Genomic DNA, 18444 nt, shown 5'->3' with positions numbered 1-18444 from the left:
CTCCTGATGGGACCCATTAGATGGGATCTAACTATCATATATTATTATTATTATTTGATTTATTAAAGAGTAGTTGGTTTTTCATCTCATACCAGTTCCCCTGGTCTTTTATTTTTTTCTAACATAAGTGCTGACATTTTCTTTTTTTTTTTTTTTTTTCTTTTTGAGATGAAGTTTCGCTCTTGTTGCCCATGCTAGAGTACAATGGCCCGATCTCAGCTCATCGCAACCTCTGCATCCTGGGTGCAAGCGATTCTCCTGCCTCAGCCTCCCGAGTAGCTGGGATTATAGGCGTGGGCCACCATGCCCGGCTAATTTTGTATTTTTAGTAGAGACAGGGTTTCTCCGTGTTGGTCAGGCTGGTCTCAAACTCCTCACCTTAGGTGATCCGCCCGCCTCGGCCTCCCAAAGCGCTGGGATTACAGGCGTGAGCCACCACGCCCAGCCCAATGCTGACATTTCCTTAAAGAGTTCTTTCATAACAAGCGTCAGTTATTATTTGGTTCCAGGCTTTGCAGAAATGAGTGTTTACTTTCAGCTGCACAAGTGATGACTAGAGGGAAAAAAAACTGCTATTAATGGAAATGTTGACTGTTGCTGGTTGAATATTAACATTGTACCAGCTTTCAGCTTGTTGCACTTCAGTACCTTCTGCCAGTTCAAGTAAAAACTCTGTTGTAGCCCAGGAAATACTGTAAACATGGAATATTGACTTACAGAGTGTGATTAGCCTACCAATCAGCTTCAGTAGATGTGACTTTTGGTGGTTGCTTTCTCTCCTAAGTATAAATTTTAAAAGCTGATGAGAATGAATAAAGCCATGCATATTGAATATAAAGCAGATTTTCAGGGTATCTGTCTTAATTTTTTTCCTTTTCCCCATTGGTGTACATAGGCTGATGCAGATAGTTTTTATATGACATGCAATGGCCGCCAGTTCAACTCAATAGAAGATGACGTTTGCCAGCTAGTGTATGTGGAAAGAGCTGAAGTGCTCAAATCTGAAGATGTAAGTGTGAATTGTTCCTATATTTAATTAAAATATATCAGATTGGTGTAAAATTGAATGCTAAGGTATCTGTGAAATACCCAGAATAGGCCAGTCCATAGACACAGAAAGTAGACTGGTGGTTATCAGGGCAGGAAGAGACGAATGGGGAGTGCCTGCTAACAGGATACAGGCTTTCTTCTGGAAGTGATGGACGTGTTCTAGAATTAGATAGTGATGACAGTTGCACAACCTTGTGAATATACTACAAGCCAATGAACTGTATACTTTAAAATAGAGAATTTTATTGAATTTCTCATTTTCTAAAATTTCAAAAAACGTAAAAAAAAAAGAAAAAAGATACTGCATTGTTGAAATTGAGTGTTTATCAATTCTAGATCAACGAAGCCTGGAGCTGAAAATAAATGTTTTTGTTTTCAATATTAACCCTTAATTGTCTTCCTAATTCTTGTTTCTGCATTTTTGAGACAGGGTCTCGCTGTGTCACCTAGGCTGGAGCACAGTGGTGTGACCTTGGCTCACTGCAGCCTCTGTCTCTCCAGTTCAAGCATCTGCTAGCCTCAGCCTCCTGGGTAGCTGGGACTACAAGTGTGTACCACCACGCCTGGCTAATTTTTTAAATTTGTTTTAGAGACAAGATCACCCTGGCCGGGCGCAGTGGTTCCTGCCTATAATCCCAGCTCTTTGGGAGGCTGAGGTGACGGATCGCTTGAGCACAGGAGTTGGGAGGCCGAGGTGATGGATTGCTTGAGCGTAGGAATTCGAGACCAGGCTGGGCAACATGATGAAACCCTGTCTCTACAAAAAAATACAAAAATTAGCCAGGTGTAATGCTGAGCACCTTTGGTCCCAGCTACTCAGGACCCTGAAGCAGGAAGATCACCTGAGTCAGGGGAGGTCCAGGCTATAGTGAGCCGTGATCTTGCCATTGCACTCTAGCCTGGGCAACAGTGAGACCCTGTCTCAAAAAAAAAAAAAAGTCTCCCTGTTACCCAGACTGTTCTTGAACTCCTCAGCTCAAGCATTTTTCCCACCATGGCTTCCCAAAGTGCTGGGATTACAAGTGTGAGCGACTGTGCCTGGCCTCTTGATTCCGTTTTTTTTGTTTTGTTTTGGAGACAGAGTGTCACTCTGTTGCCCAGGCTGGAGTGCAATGGCACTCTCTTGGCTCACTGCAACCTCCACCTCCCAGGTTCAGGCGATTCTTGTGCCTCACCCTCCTGAGTAGCTGGGATTACAGGCATATGCCACTATGCCGGGCTAATTTTTTTATTTTTAGTGGAGATGGGGTTTCACCACACTGGCCAGGCTAGTCTCGAACTCCTGGCCTCAAGTGATCCGCCCACCTTGGCCTCCCAAAGTGCTGGGATTACAAGCATGAGCCACTGTGCATGGCGTTGATTCTGTTTTGATAGCAATTTGTGATGGCTCTGATCTTTCACTCCCATGGGAACCTTTCCTATATTATGTGGTCACTGGAATCATTTTGTAAAGTAGCAATACAGCTCTTTATTTTAAGATATATTTTAAGATTAAGATTTCTTTTTCCTTTCTTTTTTTTTTTGGAGACATGAGTCTCACTCTGTCACCCAGGCTGGAGTATAGTGGCGTGATCTTGGCTCACTATAACCGCCACCTCCCAGGTTCAGGCAATTCTCGTGCCTCAGAATCCTACGTGGCTAGGACTATAGGCATGCGCCATCACTCCCGGCTACTTTTTGTATTTTTAGTAGAGATGGGGTTTTGCCATGTTGGCCAGGCTGGTCTCAAACTTCTGATCTCAGGTGATTGGCCCACTTTGGCCTCCCAAAGTGTTAGGATTACAGGCATGAGCCACCGCGCCCGGCCAGATTTCTTTTATTTTAAATTGGACCTGGGCCAGATGTGATGTCTCATGCTTGTAATCCCAGCACTTTAGAAGGCCAAGGCAGGAGGATAACTTGAGGTCAGGAGTTTGAGACCAGCCTGGCCAACATGAGGAAACTCATCTCTACTAAATATACAAAAATTAGCCTGGTGTGGTGGCAGATGCCTGTAGTCTCAGCTCCTCCGGAGGCTGAGGCAGAATTGCTTAAACCCCGGAGGCCGAGGTTGCAGTGAGCTGAGATTGCACCACTGCACTCTAGCCTGGGCAACAGAACAAGACTCCCATCTAAAAAATAAAATTAAAAAATTAAGTAGACCTGAAGGTCTTTTTACTTTGAGATCCGCTTGATGGAAGTTAGTTCTGAGTAGATTGTTTTAGCATTTGATTAGGTGAAATCAAAATTTGATAAGTGGGTGGCGGGGGAAAATGGTGGATGGGAGAGAAGAAGGCTGAAAAGTCTCAGCGAGCTGGAGCTGCCAGAGGACCTGAAGAAGAGGCAGAAAAACTTTTGAAAACTAAAACTGTTTCTTCCAGTAATGGAGGGGAAAGTTCCAGTCGCAGCATTGAGAAACGGTCAGCTGAAGAAGAAGCTGCAGACCTCCCAACAAAGCCTACAGTGATCTCCAAGTTTGGATTTGCCTTAGTTGGATGACAAAGAAAGCATCAACAATATCCATCAAACTTGGATCAAATAAGCCAAAAGAAACTGTTCCAACTCTTGCTCCAAACACTTTTTCAGGAGCAGCAGCTTTTAATGAAGATGAAGATAGTGAACCAGAGGAAATCTCCAGAAGCAAAGATGAAGATGAAGAATATTGGAAGGGATACACCAACATCAGCTGGACCAAACTCCTTCAATAAAAGAAAGCATGGGTTTTTTGATAACCAGAAGCTATGGGAGCGAAATATAAAATCTTATGTTGGAAATGTCAATGACCAAGACAATTAAACAATGTTTTGAAATTGGGGTGTGGGGTGGGTGTAAACTTAAAAGGAACAGTTTCCTTTTTTAAAGAATGGTATAAGACTATTTTTGGAGCCACTTTTTTTTCTCTTTCATTTTTTGTTTAAATATTGAGCTGTACACTAATAAATTAGGGTTCAAAATTAGAGGTAATTTATGTTTTATATACAGATTTCAAGACATTTGCTAATTTTGTAGTTTCATGTGATTAGTTTCCAAAGGTTACAGATAATAAATCAGAAATGGTACCTTTTTAAGGATTGCATATATTTTTAGAGACAACTATTAACACATTAAGAGGGAAGCAAAGCTGGGCATGGTGGCTCACACCTGTAATCCCAGCACTTCGGGAGGCGAAGGCAGGCGGATCACCTGAGGTCGGGAGTTCAAGACCAACCTGACCAACATGAAGAAACCCCGTCTCTACTAAAAATACAAAATTAGCCAGGCATGGTGGCGTATGCCTGTAATCCTAGCTACTCAGGAGGCTGAGGTAGAATCACTTGAACCCAGGAGGCAGAGGTTGCGGTGAGCCAAGATCACACCATTTCACTCCAGCCTGGGCAACAAGAGCGAAACTCCGTCTCAAAAAAAAAAGAGAGAAGCAAATAGTTATTGTCTGTTTAAAACTGTAAGCAGTTACTCTCTTAACTCCCTTATTACCTAAACTTGTCTGGCTCCCAGGAACAGCCTTCTAGAGACAGGGAGTATTGGGAGGAAAACGTTACTTAACTATTGACTGAACGTAAATTTAGATAAAATTAAAATGCAGCTTTTTTCCTTATAGGCATTTGTTTTGTTTCAAGTCATCATAAAGTAGGTATTGCATTGCTATCAGTGGATACAGATGCTTAGCTCTTAAAAGAATTTTTTTTGGCCAGACGCAGTGGCTCACGCCTGTAATCCCAGCACTTTGGGAGGTTGAGGGTGGATCACGAGGTCAGGAGATCGAGACCATCCTGGTTAACATGGTGAAAACCGATCTCTACTAAAAATACAAAAAATTAGCTAGGCGTTGTGGTGGGCACCTGTAGTCCCAGCTACTCGGGAGGCTGAGGCAGGAGAATGGCGTGAACCCGGGAGGCGGAGCTTGCAGTGAGCCGAGATTGTGCCACTGCACTCCAGCCTGGGCGACAGAGCGAGACTCTGTCTCAAAAAAAACAAATTTAAAAAAAAAAAAGAATTCTTTTTAATGTAAACTGTTGAATATTTGAAATAGCCCACTTCACCTTAATGGGTCTTGTGTATCTTCATCTGTCTTCAAAGAAAAACCATTTGCTACCAAAGTAAATCAGTATTTCGAATGTGCTTCTCTTGTTTTTTGTTTATTAGCTAGTTGCTGTAAGCATTTCCACCAGAACTTGAGCCAAATCATAAGGAAGCTGTTTCTTTTAAAATACAAACCACCAGCAAAAAATTAAATGTACATATTAAGCATTTGACTATTTTTATTTTTTTAAAAAGTATAAACACCAAAAAAAAAAATTTATCATTGTATGAAGATGGAAAACAAGAAGATACACTTTCTGTAACTTTGTCTAAGGATTTAAATTACTAACTTGTGAATCCAATTTAAATTGAACTTAACTACTGGCTTCCCCCGGGGGCACCACGCCCCGACCCAGACGGAGTCTTGCTCTGTCGCCCAGGCTGGAGTGCATTGGAGCAGTCTCGGCTCACTGCAGCCTATGCCTCCCAGGTTCAAGTGATTCTCCTGCCTCAGCCTCCTGAGTAGCTGGGATTACAGGTACGCACCACCATGCCCAGCTAATTTTTGTATTCTTAGTAGAGACGGGGTTTCACCACGTTGGCCAGGCTGGTCTCAAACTCTTGACCTCGTGATCCGCCTGCCTTGGCCTCCCAAAGTGCTGGGATTACGGGTGTGAGCCACCGTGCCAGCTCCAGCTTTCTTACTAGTAAAATTACATGGTTGATTTTAAATGTATACATGTTGACCAATGGCCTCTCAAAAAGCACATTTTAGATACTGGAGTAGAAGGAAAGAAAATGCATCTTCAAACTTTTTTTGGAATCTCACCACATATACTTTGTGAGATTTGTATATTGTAGGGTGTTAGTTTTTGTATTTTTGTATTGTATATGAGCTTTTTTTTTTTTTTTTTTTTTTTTTTTTGAGACGGAGTTTCACTCTGTCTCCCAGGCTGGAGTGCAGTGGTGTGATCTCAGCTTACTGCATCCTCTACCTCCTGGGTTCAAGAAATTCTCTGCCTCATCCTCCCAAGTAACTGGGATTACAGGCACCCACGACCACACCCGGCTAATTTTTTGTGTTTTTAGTGGAGACAGGGTTTCACCCTCTTGGCCAGGCTGATCTTGAACTCCTGACCTTGTGATCCACCCGCCTCGGCCTCCCAAAGTGCTGGACTTAACAGGCGTGAGCCACCCTGCCCGGCATCTTTTTAAATGTGACAGTTAAACACATCTTTAAAAGCATAGTCACAGACAAAAGAAGCATACAGTATAAACATTTCCTTGAAAACTCCTACAATATTATATTTGGAGGCAGCTTCAGACTGTTTTATTGGTGGTAACTGCTCGCTGAGCTCTTTTAGTTGGTAATAACTCCAGAGAAGCATTCTGTGTATATTCCTAACACTTGTTCACTAGCATTTAAGTTTAGAATGAGCCCCAAGTAAAACAATGGAAATGTATATAGAACTCTTAGTTCTTACATGATTTAATTATATCAAAATACATGAATTTAACTTACTTTAATGTAGGCAAACTATCAATTTTTGTCCATTTTCCTGTTTGTTAACATACCTCTCCTAGATATTCTTTTCTTGACCCAAATGAAATATTAACCTAAGGTCAAGCTGGGAGAGAGAAACAACTGAGATGAATGTCTTTACTAAAATACCGATAAATTTGTCAAACTCAAAAAAAAATTGATGTGATAAAATTGGGCATCCTTTGTGCTGGCTGCTGCACAAGGCCTCAGTTTTAGAGATTCCTTTCTTAAATGAACGTGGCTTCTTGAGAGATTTCCTGTAAGTATCTCCTCTTCAGGGACTGTAGGTTAATGTGCTTTTTCTCTGTCCATAAGTGTGTGCTCCCTGACCTTTGCCTAAGTAATTCTTTCTCGTCTTCTGGCTGGAAGCGTCAAGTCAAGCACTGTCTTAGGAATGCCTTTCCTGACCATCTAGACTGTCATGCCCCCTAATTCACACCCTGTTGTGGCTTCCTGTACTGTTTGCTTTTTAATTTGATTTTTGTCTCTCCCTCCACTAGATTCTAAACTCTGTGGGGGCAGGAGCTGACTGTTTTTTGGACTTAACGTATCTGTTTTTGCTCACCACTGTTCCACACCTAGAACAGTGTCTGTCTGCTGCACATAGCAGGGGCTCAATCTCTATCTGTACAACGAGGGAATAAAGAAAAATCAGTGTTGTTGGTGCTGTCATCACTGAGTAGAAAGTGTTAAGTTATAACTTACTCTATGGAAAAATCCTTCAGGTCCAGCTATTCTTTTGTTCCTTTGTATTCTATTATAGTCGTAGACACTTAGAGCTTGAGCTAGGAGTCTGGTCACATTTGAGATTTATATGTTGAGGTTTTGACAGCAGTCTCCCTTCCTGGAATGTCAGTTCTGTAAGGGCAGAGATCTTTGTTTTGTTCACTGCTGTACTCCCAGTACCTGGCACAGTGCTGGAACACAGGAGGTACTCCATCCGTGTTTCTTGAATGAATGAATAAATGAATGAAAATATTACCAATTTAAATTATTTGCTTAGAGTAATGATATTGAGGATATCCTGCCAGGAGTCAAAAAAGCAACTAGAAAACTATTATTAAAAGAAGAAAGGCCTGGCACAGTGGCTCATGCCTGTAGTCCCAGCTACTGGGGAGCCTGAGGTGGGCAGATGTCTTGAGCCTGGGAGGTCAAGGCTGTAATGAGCCATGATTGCGCCACTGGGCTCCAGCGTGGGTGACAGAGAGCGAGACCCTGTCTCAGAAAAAAGAAGGAAAAATAAAGTATTGCTGGTAGATGAAGAGTGAGGCTTATGTGAGGTGTTTCCTGTAGGGCGCCAGCCTCCCAGTGATGGACCTGACTGAACTCCCCAAGTGCACGGTGTGTCTGGAGCGCATGGACGAGTCTGTGAATGGCATCCTCACAACGTTATGTAACCACAGCTTCCACAGCCAGTGTCTACAGCGCTGGGACGATACCACGTGAGTGCAGGGGCCGAACCCCTCTGTGTACAAGCCCATTGCAACCCTTCCAGAATTAAAAAGAGCCACCAGCAGAAATGAACCATTCCAAGTATTTGACTTTATTCAAGAGGTCCTTTTTCTGCTTCCCTTTCCTAAGTTCAGGGAATCGGCATTCTGAGATCAAGTCCTTTTTTAGTATGCTGATTCTGAACCCTTGTGGAATTCCCCAAAGCAGCATGAGTTGTTCTTTCCTTCCAAGAGCCAGAGAGTGAAAAAAAAAAGCAAAGCTTAGTTTGAGGCTCTCATGCTGCAATGAAATCTAGGTCTGGAATCTCATGTATCAGCTGCACTTGGTGTCTGCCATTCACTCTGGGCTTCTTATCAACTGGGCTACAGCAGCCTAATATTTTAGCTTTGCTGGGCTGTTGATGGCTTGGTGGCAAGTAGAAATAGCAGTTACTAAGTATGAGATCTACTCTACAGCCTCCTGATTCCCAACATACCAGGTCTTAGTCATAGGTGATGTTGCTACAGACAAAGAACAGGTAAGGCCTGTACCTTTTTTTTACCCCCTAAATCCAGGATGGTTGCTCCCTTTGCAGACTGCACTGTGGGACTTAACCAGAAAGGTGTATCAGATGCTGGCCTTCTGGATTTCCCAGTACAGAGGGGAACCCAGAATGAAATCACACAAGTAAATAAATCACAGCCATAACCAGTGTTACAGAAGAGCAATGTGCAGCATTGGGACTGAGAACTGGGGCCCTAATGAAGCCAGGACCACCTGAGAAGTGGCATCTCCAGGAGGATAATTAGGAGTTAAGCCGGGTAAAGAGCAGAACCCAGAGAAGGCAGTGGGGGAAGGGGAAGATCATGTTCCCAAGCACAGAAGTGAGGAGGGGTGAAAGTCTACAGGAATCTCTGTCCACCCACAAGTGGCCTGGTGGCTGGAAGAAGAATATCAGCTTCACAGAGCGGGGGCCATGCCTGGCTTGCTCACTGCTGTGTCTCTCACACCTGGTGGGGGACGTGGCACACAGGAGGAGCTTGGTAGACACTGAGGAGCACATAAATAAACTGGGTCTCTGCAGCTTATCACTGCCCTGCTTATTTAGCTGGACAGGAGTCTTGCTCCAATTCCGTGGAGTCCTCAGTCAATTCTTAGGTATCATTTGGGAGTTTTCCAAGGAATTGTCCAGTTGCCTTGAACAAAGCCATACTGAGATATGTGCATTCCTTAAAGTGTTTACCTGTATCTTCAGTCCATCTGCTATACCAGTTAAGTTCTAGGCAATTCTTTGTTCCCCGCCACTCCAGTTTTACTTTTTTTTTGAGAAAGGGTCTTGCTCTGTCACCCATGTTGGAGTGCAGTGGTATGATCACAGCTCACTGCCTCCTCAAACTCCTGGGCTCAAGTGATCCTCTCGCCTCAGCTTCCCAAGTAGCTGGGACTACAGGTGTGCACCATCTCACCCAGTTAATTGTTTTTTTTGTTTGTTTTGTAAAGATGGGGTCTCGCTATGTTGTCTAGGCTGGTCTTGAACTCCTGAGCTGAAGCAGTGTTCCTGCCTTGGCCTCGCAAAATGCTGGGATTATAGGCATGAGCCACGATACCCATCCCCAGTATTCCTTTTGATATAAATTAACTGTTACAGAACCATAGCATTTTAAAGTTGGAAGTTTCCTCAGGGACCATTTTTTCCAACAACCTCATTTTATACAGGAGGAGGACACAGGCCCAAAGATAAGAATTTGCAAGCTCAAAGTGTCATGGCCAGAGAATGCCAGAACTGGGACTAGAATTCAACCTGTCATATGGGATGTAAGACATGCCATTTGCCCTCAGAATCATGCAGTTCATTTAATGAGTTTTGAGCCTTGGTACATGCATAGAACTGTGAGAGATGCTGAGACAGAGGAAGCAAATTCAGGTCCTCTTTGGGGTGGTTTGGTCTAAGAGAGTTTATACTTGTACGTAAACACATGTGGTTCAGGGTGGAGATTGGAAGAGAGAATGATGGCATCCCCAACCAGGGGTACTCAGGAAGGGCTGCAGTAGGAGGCAGTGTTGGTCTTTTTGATAGAGAGAGATGTCAGAGAAGGCTTTGGGAAGAGCTCCCAAAGATCTCATCAGGAAAATAGGATAAAATAATTTTTTGCAGAGAAAGGCAGGAAGAATTTAATAAACTGTTAATTATTATTATTATTATTTTTTGAGATGGAGTCTCACTCTGTCACCCAGGCTGGAGTGCAGTAGCGTGATCTCGGCTCACTGCATCCACCTTCCGGGTTCAAGCAGTCCTCGTGCCTCAACCTCCCGAGTAGCTGGGACTATAGGCATGTACCACCACACCTGGCTAGTTTTATATTTTTAGTAGAGATGGGGTTTTGCCATGTTGGCCCAGCTGGTCTCGAACTGCTGACCTCAGGTGATTCACTCACCTCAGCCTCAGCCACTGTGCCTGGCCGATAAACTGTTGATTATTTTTTAGTAGACAGATGAGGTAGTATATCATAGAATGCTAATTGTTTGTTTACAAGTTTATTCTTGTAATTTTTTTTTCTTTTCAAGATCAAATTTACATTTCAGAAAGATCGTTTTGATCATTTGGGCATAGTGTAGAGAATTAGATTTCAGAACCAATTCTGAAATCTAATTCTGTTGTTTTTTGTTTTTGTTTTGTTTTTTTTTTTTTAGAAGGGCTTTTGCTACATTGGCCAGGGTAGACTTGGCTTCAAGCCATCCTCCTGCCTCGGCCTCCCAAAGTGCTGGGATTACAGATGTGAGCTACTGCACCTGGCCTGTTTTCTTATTCAACCACTTTCACTGCCACCACACAGACCGAAGGGATGAGACAAAGCCAATTTCTACCTCTAGTAAGACTGCATTCTGCTTTCTGGCTACCATTTCTGTTCTTTCTTTGAGTTTGTCTTCTGTCTTCTCTTTTGATGCTAAAGGAAGAAGTGGACTAGATCCTTTCCTTTCTCTTACACAGATAGAGCTACGTCATCTGTGACACACTTAGTGTTCTTCCTGTTTATTCCATTTTCTTGGTTTTATTTACTTAGTTGGGTAACTGTTACTAGTTATAGCTTTTTTTTTTAGACGGAGTTTCGCTCTTGTTGCCCAGGCTGGAGTGCAATGGCGCAATCTCAGCTCACCACAACCTCTGCCTCCCGGGTTCAAGCAATTCTCCTGCCTCAGCCTCCCAAGTAGCTAGGATTACAGGCATGTGCCACCATGCCCTGCTAATTTTGTATTTTTAGTAGAGACAGGGTTTCTCCATATTGGTCAAGCTGGTCTTAAACTCCCGACCTTAGGTAATCCGCCCGCCTAGGTCTCCCAAAGTGCTGGGATTACAGGTGTGAGCCACTGCGCCTAGCCACTAGTTATATCTTGAGCATTATCTTCCTGGTGCCAGTTCAGTCAGCCTCAGCTATAACCCACTTTCTGTCCTAGTTGCCCATCTAACAAAAATACTCATGACTAGTATTTAGTATTATTTTGTGTGGAGTATAATAGAAAACAGTTAATGGATTTTTTCAACATTGTTTTTATTGGCTTTTTGTAAATTGAGACATGAATGCCTGATAGAGCACTGGTATCTTCCACATGATGTTCACGGTGCAGTGAGATATCATGTGCATTTCAATAAGTACATTAACACCTTTGTGTTTAGCCAGGTGCGGTGGCTCATGCCTGTTATCCCAGTACTTTGGGAGGCCAGCATGGCCAATATGGTGAAACCCCATGCCCACTAAAAATACAAAGATTAGCTGGGCATGGGGGTGCGTGCCTACAATCCCAGCTACTTGGGAGGCTGAGGCAGGAGAATCATTTGAACCTGGGTGGCAGAGGCTGCAGTGAGCTGAGATCGCGCCACTGCACTCTAGCCTGAGTGACAGAGCAAGACTCTGTCTCACAAAAAAAAAAAACCTTTGTTTTTTTACTACAGATTTTAAATCCAATTCTAAGGAGCAACCTGGAGAAGAAAGGGTACTTTTTGAATGATTTAAATCTTTGGGAAATGGGGATAAGGCAGGTTGTTTGTTGGAGTAAAAATACATTATAGGCCGAGCACGGTGGCTCACGCCTGTAATCCCAGTACTTTGGGAGGTCAAGGCAGGCAGATCACCTGAGGTTGGGAGTTTGAGACAAGCCTGACCAACAGGGAGAAACCCCGTCTCTACTAAAAATACAAAATTAGCCGGGCGTGGTGGCGCATGCCTGTAGTCCCAGCTACTCAGGAGGCTGAGGCAGGAGAATTGCTTGAACCTAGGAGGCTGAGGTTGCAGTGAGCCGATACTATGCCGTTGCACTCCAGCCTGGGCAACAAAAGCTAAACTCTGTCTCAAAAAAAAAAAAAACAAGCTGGGAGCTGTGGCTCACACCTGTAATCCAAGCACTTTGGGAGGCCAAGGCCAGTGGATCATGAAGTCAAGAGATCGAGACCATCCTGGCCAACATGGTGAAGCCCCGTCTCTACCAAAAATACAATAATTAGCTGGGTGTGGTGGTGCATGCCTGTAGTCCCAGCTACTCGGGAGGCTGAGGCAGGAGAATCGCTTGAACCTGGGAGGCAGAGGTTGCAGTGAATTGAGATCGCACCACTGCACTCCAGCCCAGGCAACAGAGCAAGACTCTGTCTCAAAAAAAAAAAAAAAAAAATTATAAATAATCAGACATGAAATGAAGTCCTAATTGTAACCTGTAAATACTTAGCTCTTTGATCATCTAAGCTTTAGACATAAGAGCGGAAAAGGACATGAGGTAGACCCCAATTTCTCTGTTCTCTGTTTTATCAAGATTTTGTATATTTTTATTTTGTATATTTTATTTTAAGTGATATCCTTAGTTATGATAAAAATAGCATATAAGAGGAGGAGGATATAAAATCCAGTGTTTGACTTTTGTGTTCTGTAACAGCTGTCTTTTATATTTAACCTGCACCATTATCTTTTGGTGTCCTGGATAGGTGTCCTGTTTGCCGGTACTGTCAAACACCCGAGCCAGTAGAAGAAAATAAGTGTTTTGAGTGTGGTGTTCAGGAAGTAAGTAATGGGTGATGGAAAAGAACAAAGAATGCAGCTTTAATTGTCATGAGTTTTCTTCTGCCTGGTATGACTTAAGTTCTTTATTTTTAATTTATTTTTTATTTTTTATTTTAAGAGACAGGGCTTACTGTGTTGCCCAGGCTGGTCTCGAACTCCTGGCCTCAAGCGGTCCTTCCACTTCAGCCACCCATAGTGCTGGGATTGCAAGTGTGAGCCACTGCACCCAGCCTAAATTCTTTAAAATTTTTTTTCTTTTTGTCTAGGGTTGGGCAAGACATATGAATACACAAATTATGTTACTCCTGAGCTAAATTTATTCCTTTTTTCTTTGCACTTTTGAAAGGCTTAGACTTTTACTGATGAATTGTGAATTTTTTTCTTGCTGTTCACATAGTGCTCCTTAGAAATCAGCAAAAAAAAATGACCCATAAAAGCATCCCTGATTGTTGGGTTTTAAACATACATTTAATCACTCAGGCTCCTGTAGAAACAGTTTTTTCTTTTTTTTTTTTTTTTTTTGAGACAGGGTATCATTCTGTTACCCAGGCTGGAGTGCAGTGGCATGATCATAGTTCACTGTAACCTCAAATACCTGGGCTCAAGCCTTCCTCCCATCTTATCTCCCCAAGCAGCTGGGACCACAGGTGCATGCCACCATGGCCTAGTAGGTTTTGTTTTGTTTTTGTTTTTTCTAAAAAATTTTGTTTTTGTTTTTTCTACAAAAAAAACATTTTGTAGAGTTAGGGTCTTGCTATGTTGCCCAAGCTGGTCTTAAACTGCTAGGCTCAAGCGATACTCCTGCCTCAGCCTCCCAAAATGCTGGGATTACAGGTGTGAGCCACTGTGCCCAACCAACAATTCTGTCTTCTAGTGTCTCAGGTTCCTTCCCACTCTGAGTGAGCTGGATCGATTATTTGTTTGTTTGTTTGTTTTAAGACGGAGTCTTGTTCTTATCACCCAGGCTGGAGTGCAGTGGCACAATTTCGGGTCACTGCAACCTCCACCTCCTGGGTTCAAGCGATTCTCTTGCCTCAGCCTCCTGAGTAGCTGGGATTACAGGCAGCTGCCACCACGCTCAGCTAATATTTGTATTTTTAGTAGAGATGGGGTTTCATCATGTTGGCCAGGCTGGTCTCAAACTCCTGACCTCAGGTGATCCATCTGCCTCGGCCTCCAAGCCATCGCGCCCAGCCAGATCATTTATTTTTATTTAACTAATTAAGATCTTACCTCTTCCGGCAGAATCTTTGGATTTGTTTAATATGCGGCCACATAGGATGTGGACGGTATGTCAGTCGACATGCTTATAAGCACTTTGAGGAAACGCAGCACACGTATGCCATGCAGCTTACCAACCATCGAGTCTGGGACTATGCTGGAGGTGAACACCACTCTCTTTTCTAATTTGGACTCATTCTGTGTGGAAACTTTGCCTTCACAACCTCTTCACTTTCCCTCCCAGCTTGAAATGTCATCTTTTGACAGCTGTTGCAAACCCAAATTCTCAGTTTCCCTGAGGGCACTATTTTTCTAGGAATGTCTTGAATCACACATTATAAAGGGAGTTAATACTTCCATTCTTGCTTTCTCCCTCCCCTCTAAAATTCAAATGATTTGACACTTTTAAAGAAATATTGTAAGGCATTTAAATTAGATCTGAAAAAAAAAATTTTGTCAGAGTTAAAAGTGTACAGAGACCCTTTTCATTCTAAAGAAACACACTTTTGTTGACTCTTTCTTTAGATAACTATGTTCATCGACTGGTTGCAAGTAAAACAGATGGAAAAATAGTACAGTATGAATGTGAGGGGGATACTTGCCAGGAAGAGAAAATAGATGCCTTACAGTTAGAGGTAAGAGATTTAATGAGTTATCACTCTATCTGTTTCTACTGCTCTTTACTATTCTAATTTGAAATATTTGTCATTTACCTGGATGTACATTTTTTTTTTAAAGTTTGGTCATGGCCGGGCGCAGTGGCTTATGCCTGTAATCCCAACACTTTGGGAGGCTGAGGCAGGTGGATCACCTGAGTTCAGGAGTTCAAGACCAGCCTGGCTAACGTGAAACCCTGTTTCTACTAAAAATGCAAAAAATTAGCTGGGCATGGTGGCACACACCTGTAATCCCAGCTCCTCGGGAGGCTGAGGCAGGAGAATCGCTTGAACCCGGGAAGCGGAGAATCGCTTGAACCTGGGAAGCAGAGGTTGCAGTGAGCCGAGATCGGGTCATTGCACTCCAGCTTGGGCAACAAGAGCGAAACTCTGTCTCAAAAAAAAAAAAAAAATGTTTGGTCATTGCTGTGAGGTGTTATTAAAATATTTTTATTCTGTTTTTCTTCTTTGAAAGTCTAAATGTCAGCTGGGTGCAGTGGCTCACACCCCTGTAATCCCAGCACTTTGGGAGGCTGAGGCAGGCGAATCACCTGAGATCAGGAGTTCAAGACCAACCTGGCTAACATGGTGAAACCCTGTCCCTACTAAAATTAGCTGGGCGTGGTGGTTCATGTCTGTAATCCCAGCTACTTGGGAGGCTGAGGCACCAGAATTTCTTGAACCTGGGAGGCAGGGGTTGCAGTGAGCTGAGATTGTGCCACTGCATTCTAGCCTGGGCGACAGAGCAAGACCCTGTCTCAAAAAAAAAAAAAAAAGTCTAAGTTTCACTGTGCCTTGTTACTTTCATTGTGATGTCTGTAGTTGTCTCAAGTTCAGTGTTAAGATTTGTTTTCCCGTAGCTACAGGCTAGAGTACAGTGGTGCAATCTTGGCTCACTGCAACCTCTGCCTCCCGGGTTCAAGCGATTCTCCTGCCTCAGCCTTCTGAGTAGCTGGGACTACAGGTGTGTGCCACCATGCCCAGCTAATTTTTTGTATTTTTAGTAGAGACAAGGTTTCACTGTGTTAACCAGGGTGGTCTCGATCTCCTGACCTCGTGGTCTGCCTGCCTCAGCCTCCCAAAGTGCTGGGATTATAGGCATGAGCCACCGTACCCGGCCACGAGTCATGTTTTATATAAATTTCAAAAAATGTTGTTTTAGAACATACCTTAATCTTAGGAGGAAGTGGACATTTGAAAACTTGCTCATTTCAAGACTCTTAAAGGTCTGATAGTAAAATGGCCTAAAATGAGGTTTATATTGTTATTAATAAATCATTGTATTAATAAAAAAAGATCAAACACTTTTAAGTATTTAGAATTAGTAAATCCTCCACATTAAGTATGTACATGCATTCTATTCATACAAGAAATACTGGCCGGGCACAGTGGCTCATGCCTGTAATCCTAGCACTTTGGGAGGCTGAGGTGGGTGGATCACCTGAGGTCAGGAGTTTGAGACCAGCCTGGCCAACATGGTGAAACCCCACTTCTACTAAAAATACAAAAATTAGTTGGGTGTGGTGGTGGGCGCCTGTAATCCCAGATACTTGGGAGGCTGAGGCAGGAGAATCGCTTGAACTTGGGAGGCGGAGGTTGCAGTGAGCCCGGATGGCGCCATTGCACTCCAGCCTGGGCGACAAGAGCGAAACTCCGTCTCCAAAAAGAAAGGAATATTTATTGGCCAGGCATGGTGGCTTATGCCTGTAATCCCACCACTTCAGGAGGGCAAGGCTTGATCGCTTGAGTTCAGGAGTTTGAAACCAGCCTCGGCAACATAACAAGGCCTTGTCTCCACTAAAAATAAATTTAAAAAAAAAATTATCCAGGTGTGGTGGCATGCACCTGTAGTTCCAGCTACTCAGGAGGCTGAGGCAGGAGGATCCCTTGAGCCCAAGAGGTTGAGGTTGCAGTGAGTCGTGATTGCACCACTGCATTCCAACCTGGGCAACAGAATGAGACCCAGTTTTAAACAAAAAAAAAAAGAAAGAAAAATGTTTGCTGTCAGCCACTGGTGCTAGTGCTGCAAACACAGTATTGAACAAACTCCCTGCTCTCATGGAGCTTAGGGTTCAGTAGCATAGATGTTCTTCTCCTTGCCCTCTCTGTAGCCTGCAGACATGTTTATATCTCTTCTAGTCTTCTAGAATGGTTTTTCCAAAATGGAGATGTGACCTTGCCACTCCTTGGCCTTGGGTTCCCCATTGCCCATATTTGTCAATATTATAATACCCCAAAGCCTTCCACTGGCGCCATATCTCCTAACCTGGCACATTAGTGTTACAACAGCCTCATTAGTGTTACTCATTCATTTCTGAAGAGATTCTAATGTCCACAGCTCTGTCTCGGTCAAGTAGTTCTCTGGACTCGGATCTCTGTCTTTATCTGTTCTTCTTCTATCTGTCAGCACCCTCTCAAATCTCGCCTTCTCTCACATCTTACTGTCATACGCCATCTGTCCCTTCCCTGTGGTTACACAGCACTGTTCATTCATTCATGCAGTCATGCAGCAAACAATTCTCGACATCCACCATGTGCCAGGCACTGGAAATACAGCAGTAGAGATATAACCCTTGCTTTCAAAGAGTTCACAGTCCAGTCAGGGAGACAGGCAGGTAAACTGGTGATGAAGTGCTGCTGTCCTGAGTGCTATTACTGATAGGCACAGTGCTATCAGTCAGGGGGTGCCTGACTCAAGTGCTGGGTGGGACAGGATGGGACAGGACTGCTTCATGGGGTCAGGGAGACAGGTAAGTTTATTTGAATTATACATAGATTTAAAATCACTGTGGTTCTTCTTAAAGTCAGCTTGACCAGAATAAAGGTTTTTATAAGTACATTTATTCTGACTAGATTGTAAGCCCCAGGAAGACAGAAGCATAATGTCATTTGTGTCCCCTGGTCCAGTATATATTGAGTAGAGTAGAACCAGGGCGTAAATATACATTCTGTTGGTTAGTTTTAGTTTTCTGTGGATCATTAAATATCAGATTTTTAAATTGGATTTCAGAGGCTGACAACAGTGACTTATATTTTGGTCTTTATTCTCTATGTTTCTAGTATTCATATTTACTAACAAGCCAGCTGGAATCTCAGCGAATCTACTGGGAAAACAAGATAGTTCGGATAGAGAAGGACACAGCAGAGGAAGTAAGTCTGTTTGGTTTGGGTGACTGCGGAAATGACACATGGCAGGGCACTCTGATGGGGGGTGTAGAAGGCAGAGTACAGGGAAAGAGGAATCTTACCATCTTCCCTTCTCAGGCGGGTAATAGGTGGAGAACTGTTTTGCCACTAAAAAGAAACTTTGGATTTAAAGGCTTGACTGTTTTGATATTTTGGGGTCTTAGGGGGTTTTGTTTGCTTTTTTTTTTTTTTTTTAAACCTCAGTCTGGTTTTCTAGTGCCTTGTGAAGTTCCACTAAAAACATAGAAGTATCTACATGAGGGTTTGTCATTTGAGTCAGGCACTTGGGAACCGCTGCCTTTGGGAGCTAAAC

General features: G+C 43.2%; 1 protein-coding gene across 3 annotated transcripts in view; it reads left to right on the top strand.

Annotated features, from left to right (window-relative positions):
- Positions 1-18444, top strand: part of BRAP (BRCA1 associated protein) — a 43549-nt gene that overhangs the window by 12286 nt on the left and 12819 nt on the right. For 2 of the 3 annotated variants that reach the window (XM_016922612.4, NM_001246552.1), the window contains exons 5-10: positions 896-1009; positions 7886-8034; positions 12993-13068; positions 14314-14452; positions 14815-14924; positions 18006-18095. In XM_016922612.4, coding sequence (XP_016778101.1) covers positions 896-1009; positions 7886-8034; positions 12993-13068; positions 14314-14452; positions 14815-14924; positions 18006-18095 — 678 coding nt within the window. The remainder of the gene's footprint in view (positions 1-895; positions 1010-7885; positions 8035-12992; positions 13069-14313; positions 14453-14814; positions 14925-18005; positions 18096-18444) is intronic. The other variant, XM_016922613.4, reaches the window with a different exon arrangement.

This window comes from Pan troglodytes, chromosome 10 (assembly GCF_028858775.2).
Source record: "Pan troglodytes isolate AG18354 chromosome 10, NHGRI_mPanTro3-v2.0_pri, whole genome shotgun sequence".
NCBI lineage: Eukaryota > Metazoa > Chordata > Mammalia > Primates > Hominidae > Pan > Pan troglodytes.
Note: the sequence above shows the minus strand (reverse complement) of the source record. Positions and strands in the feature narration are given on the sequence as shown.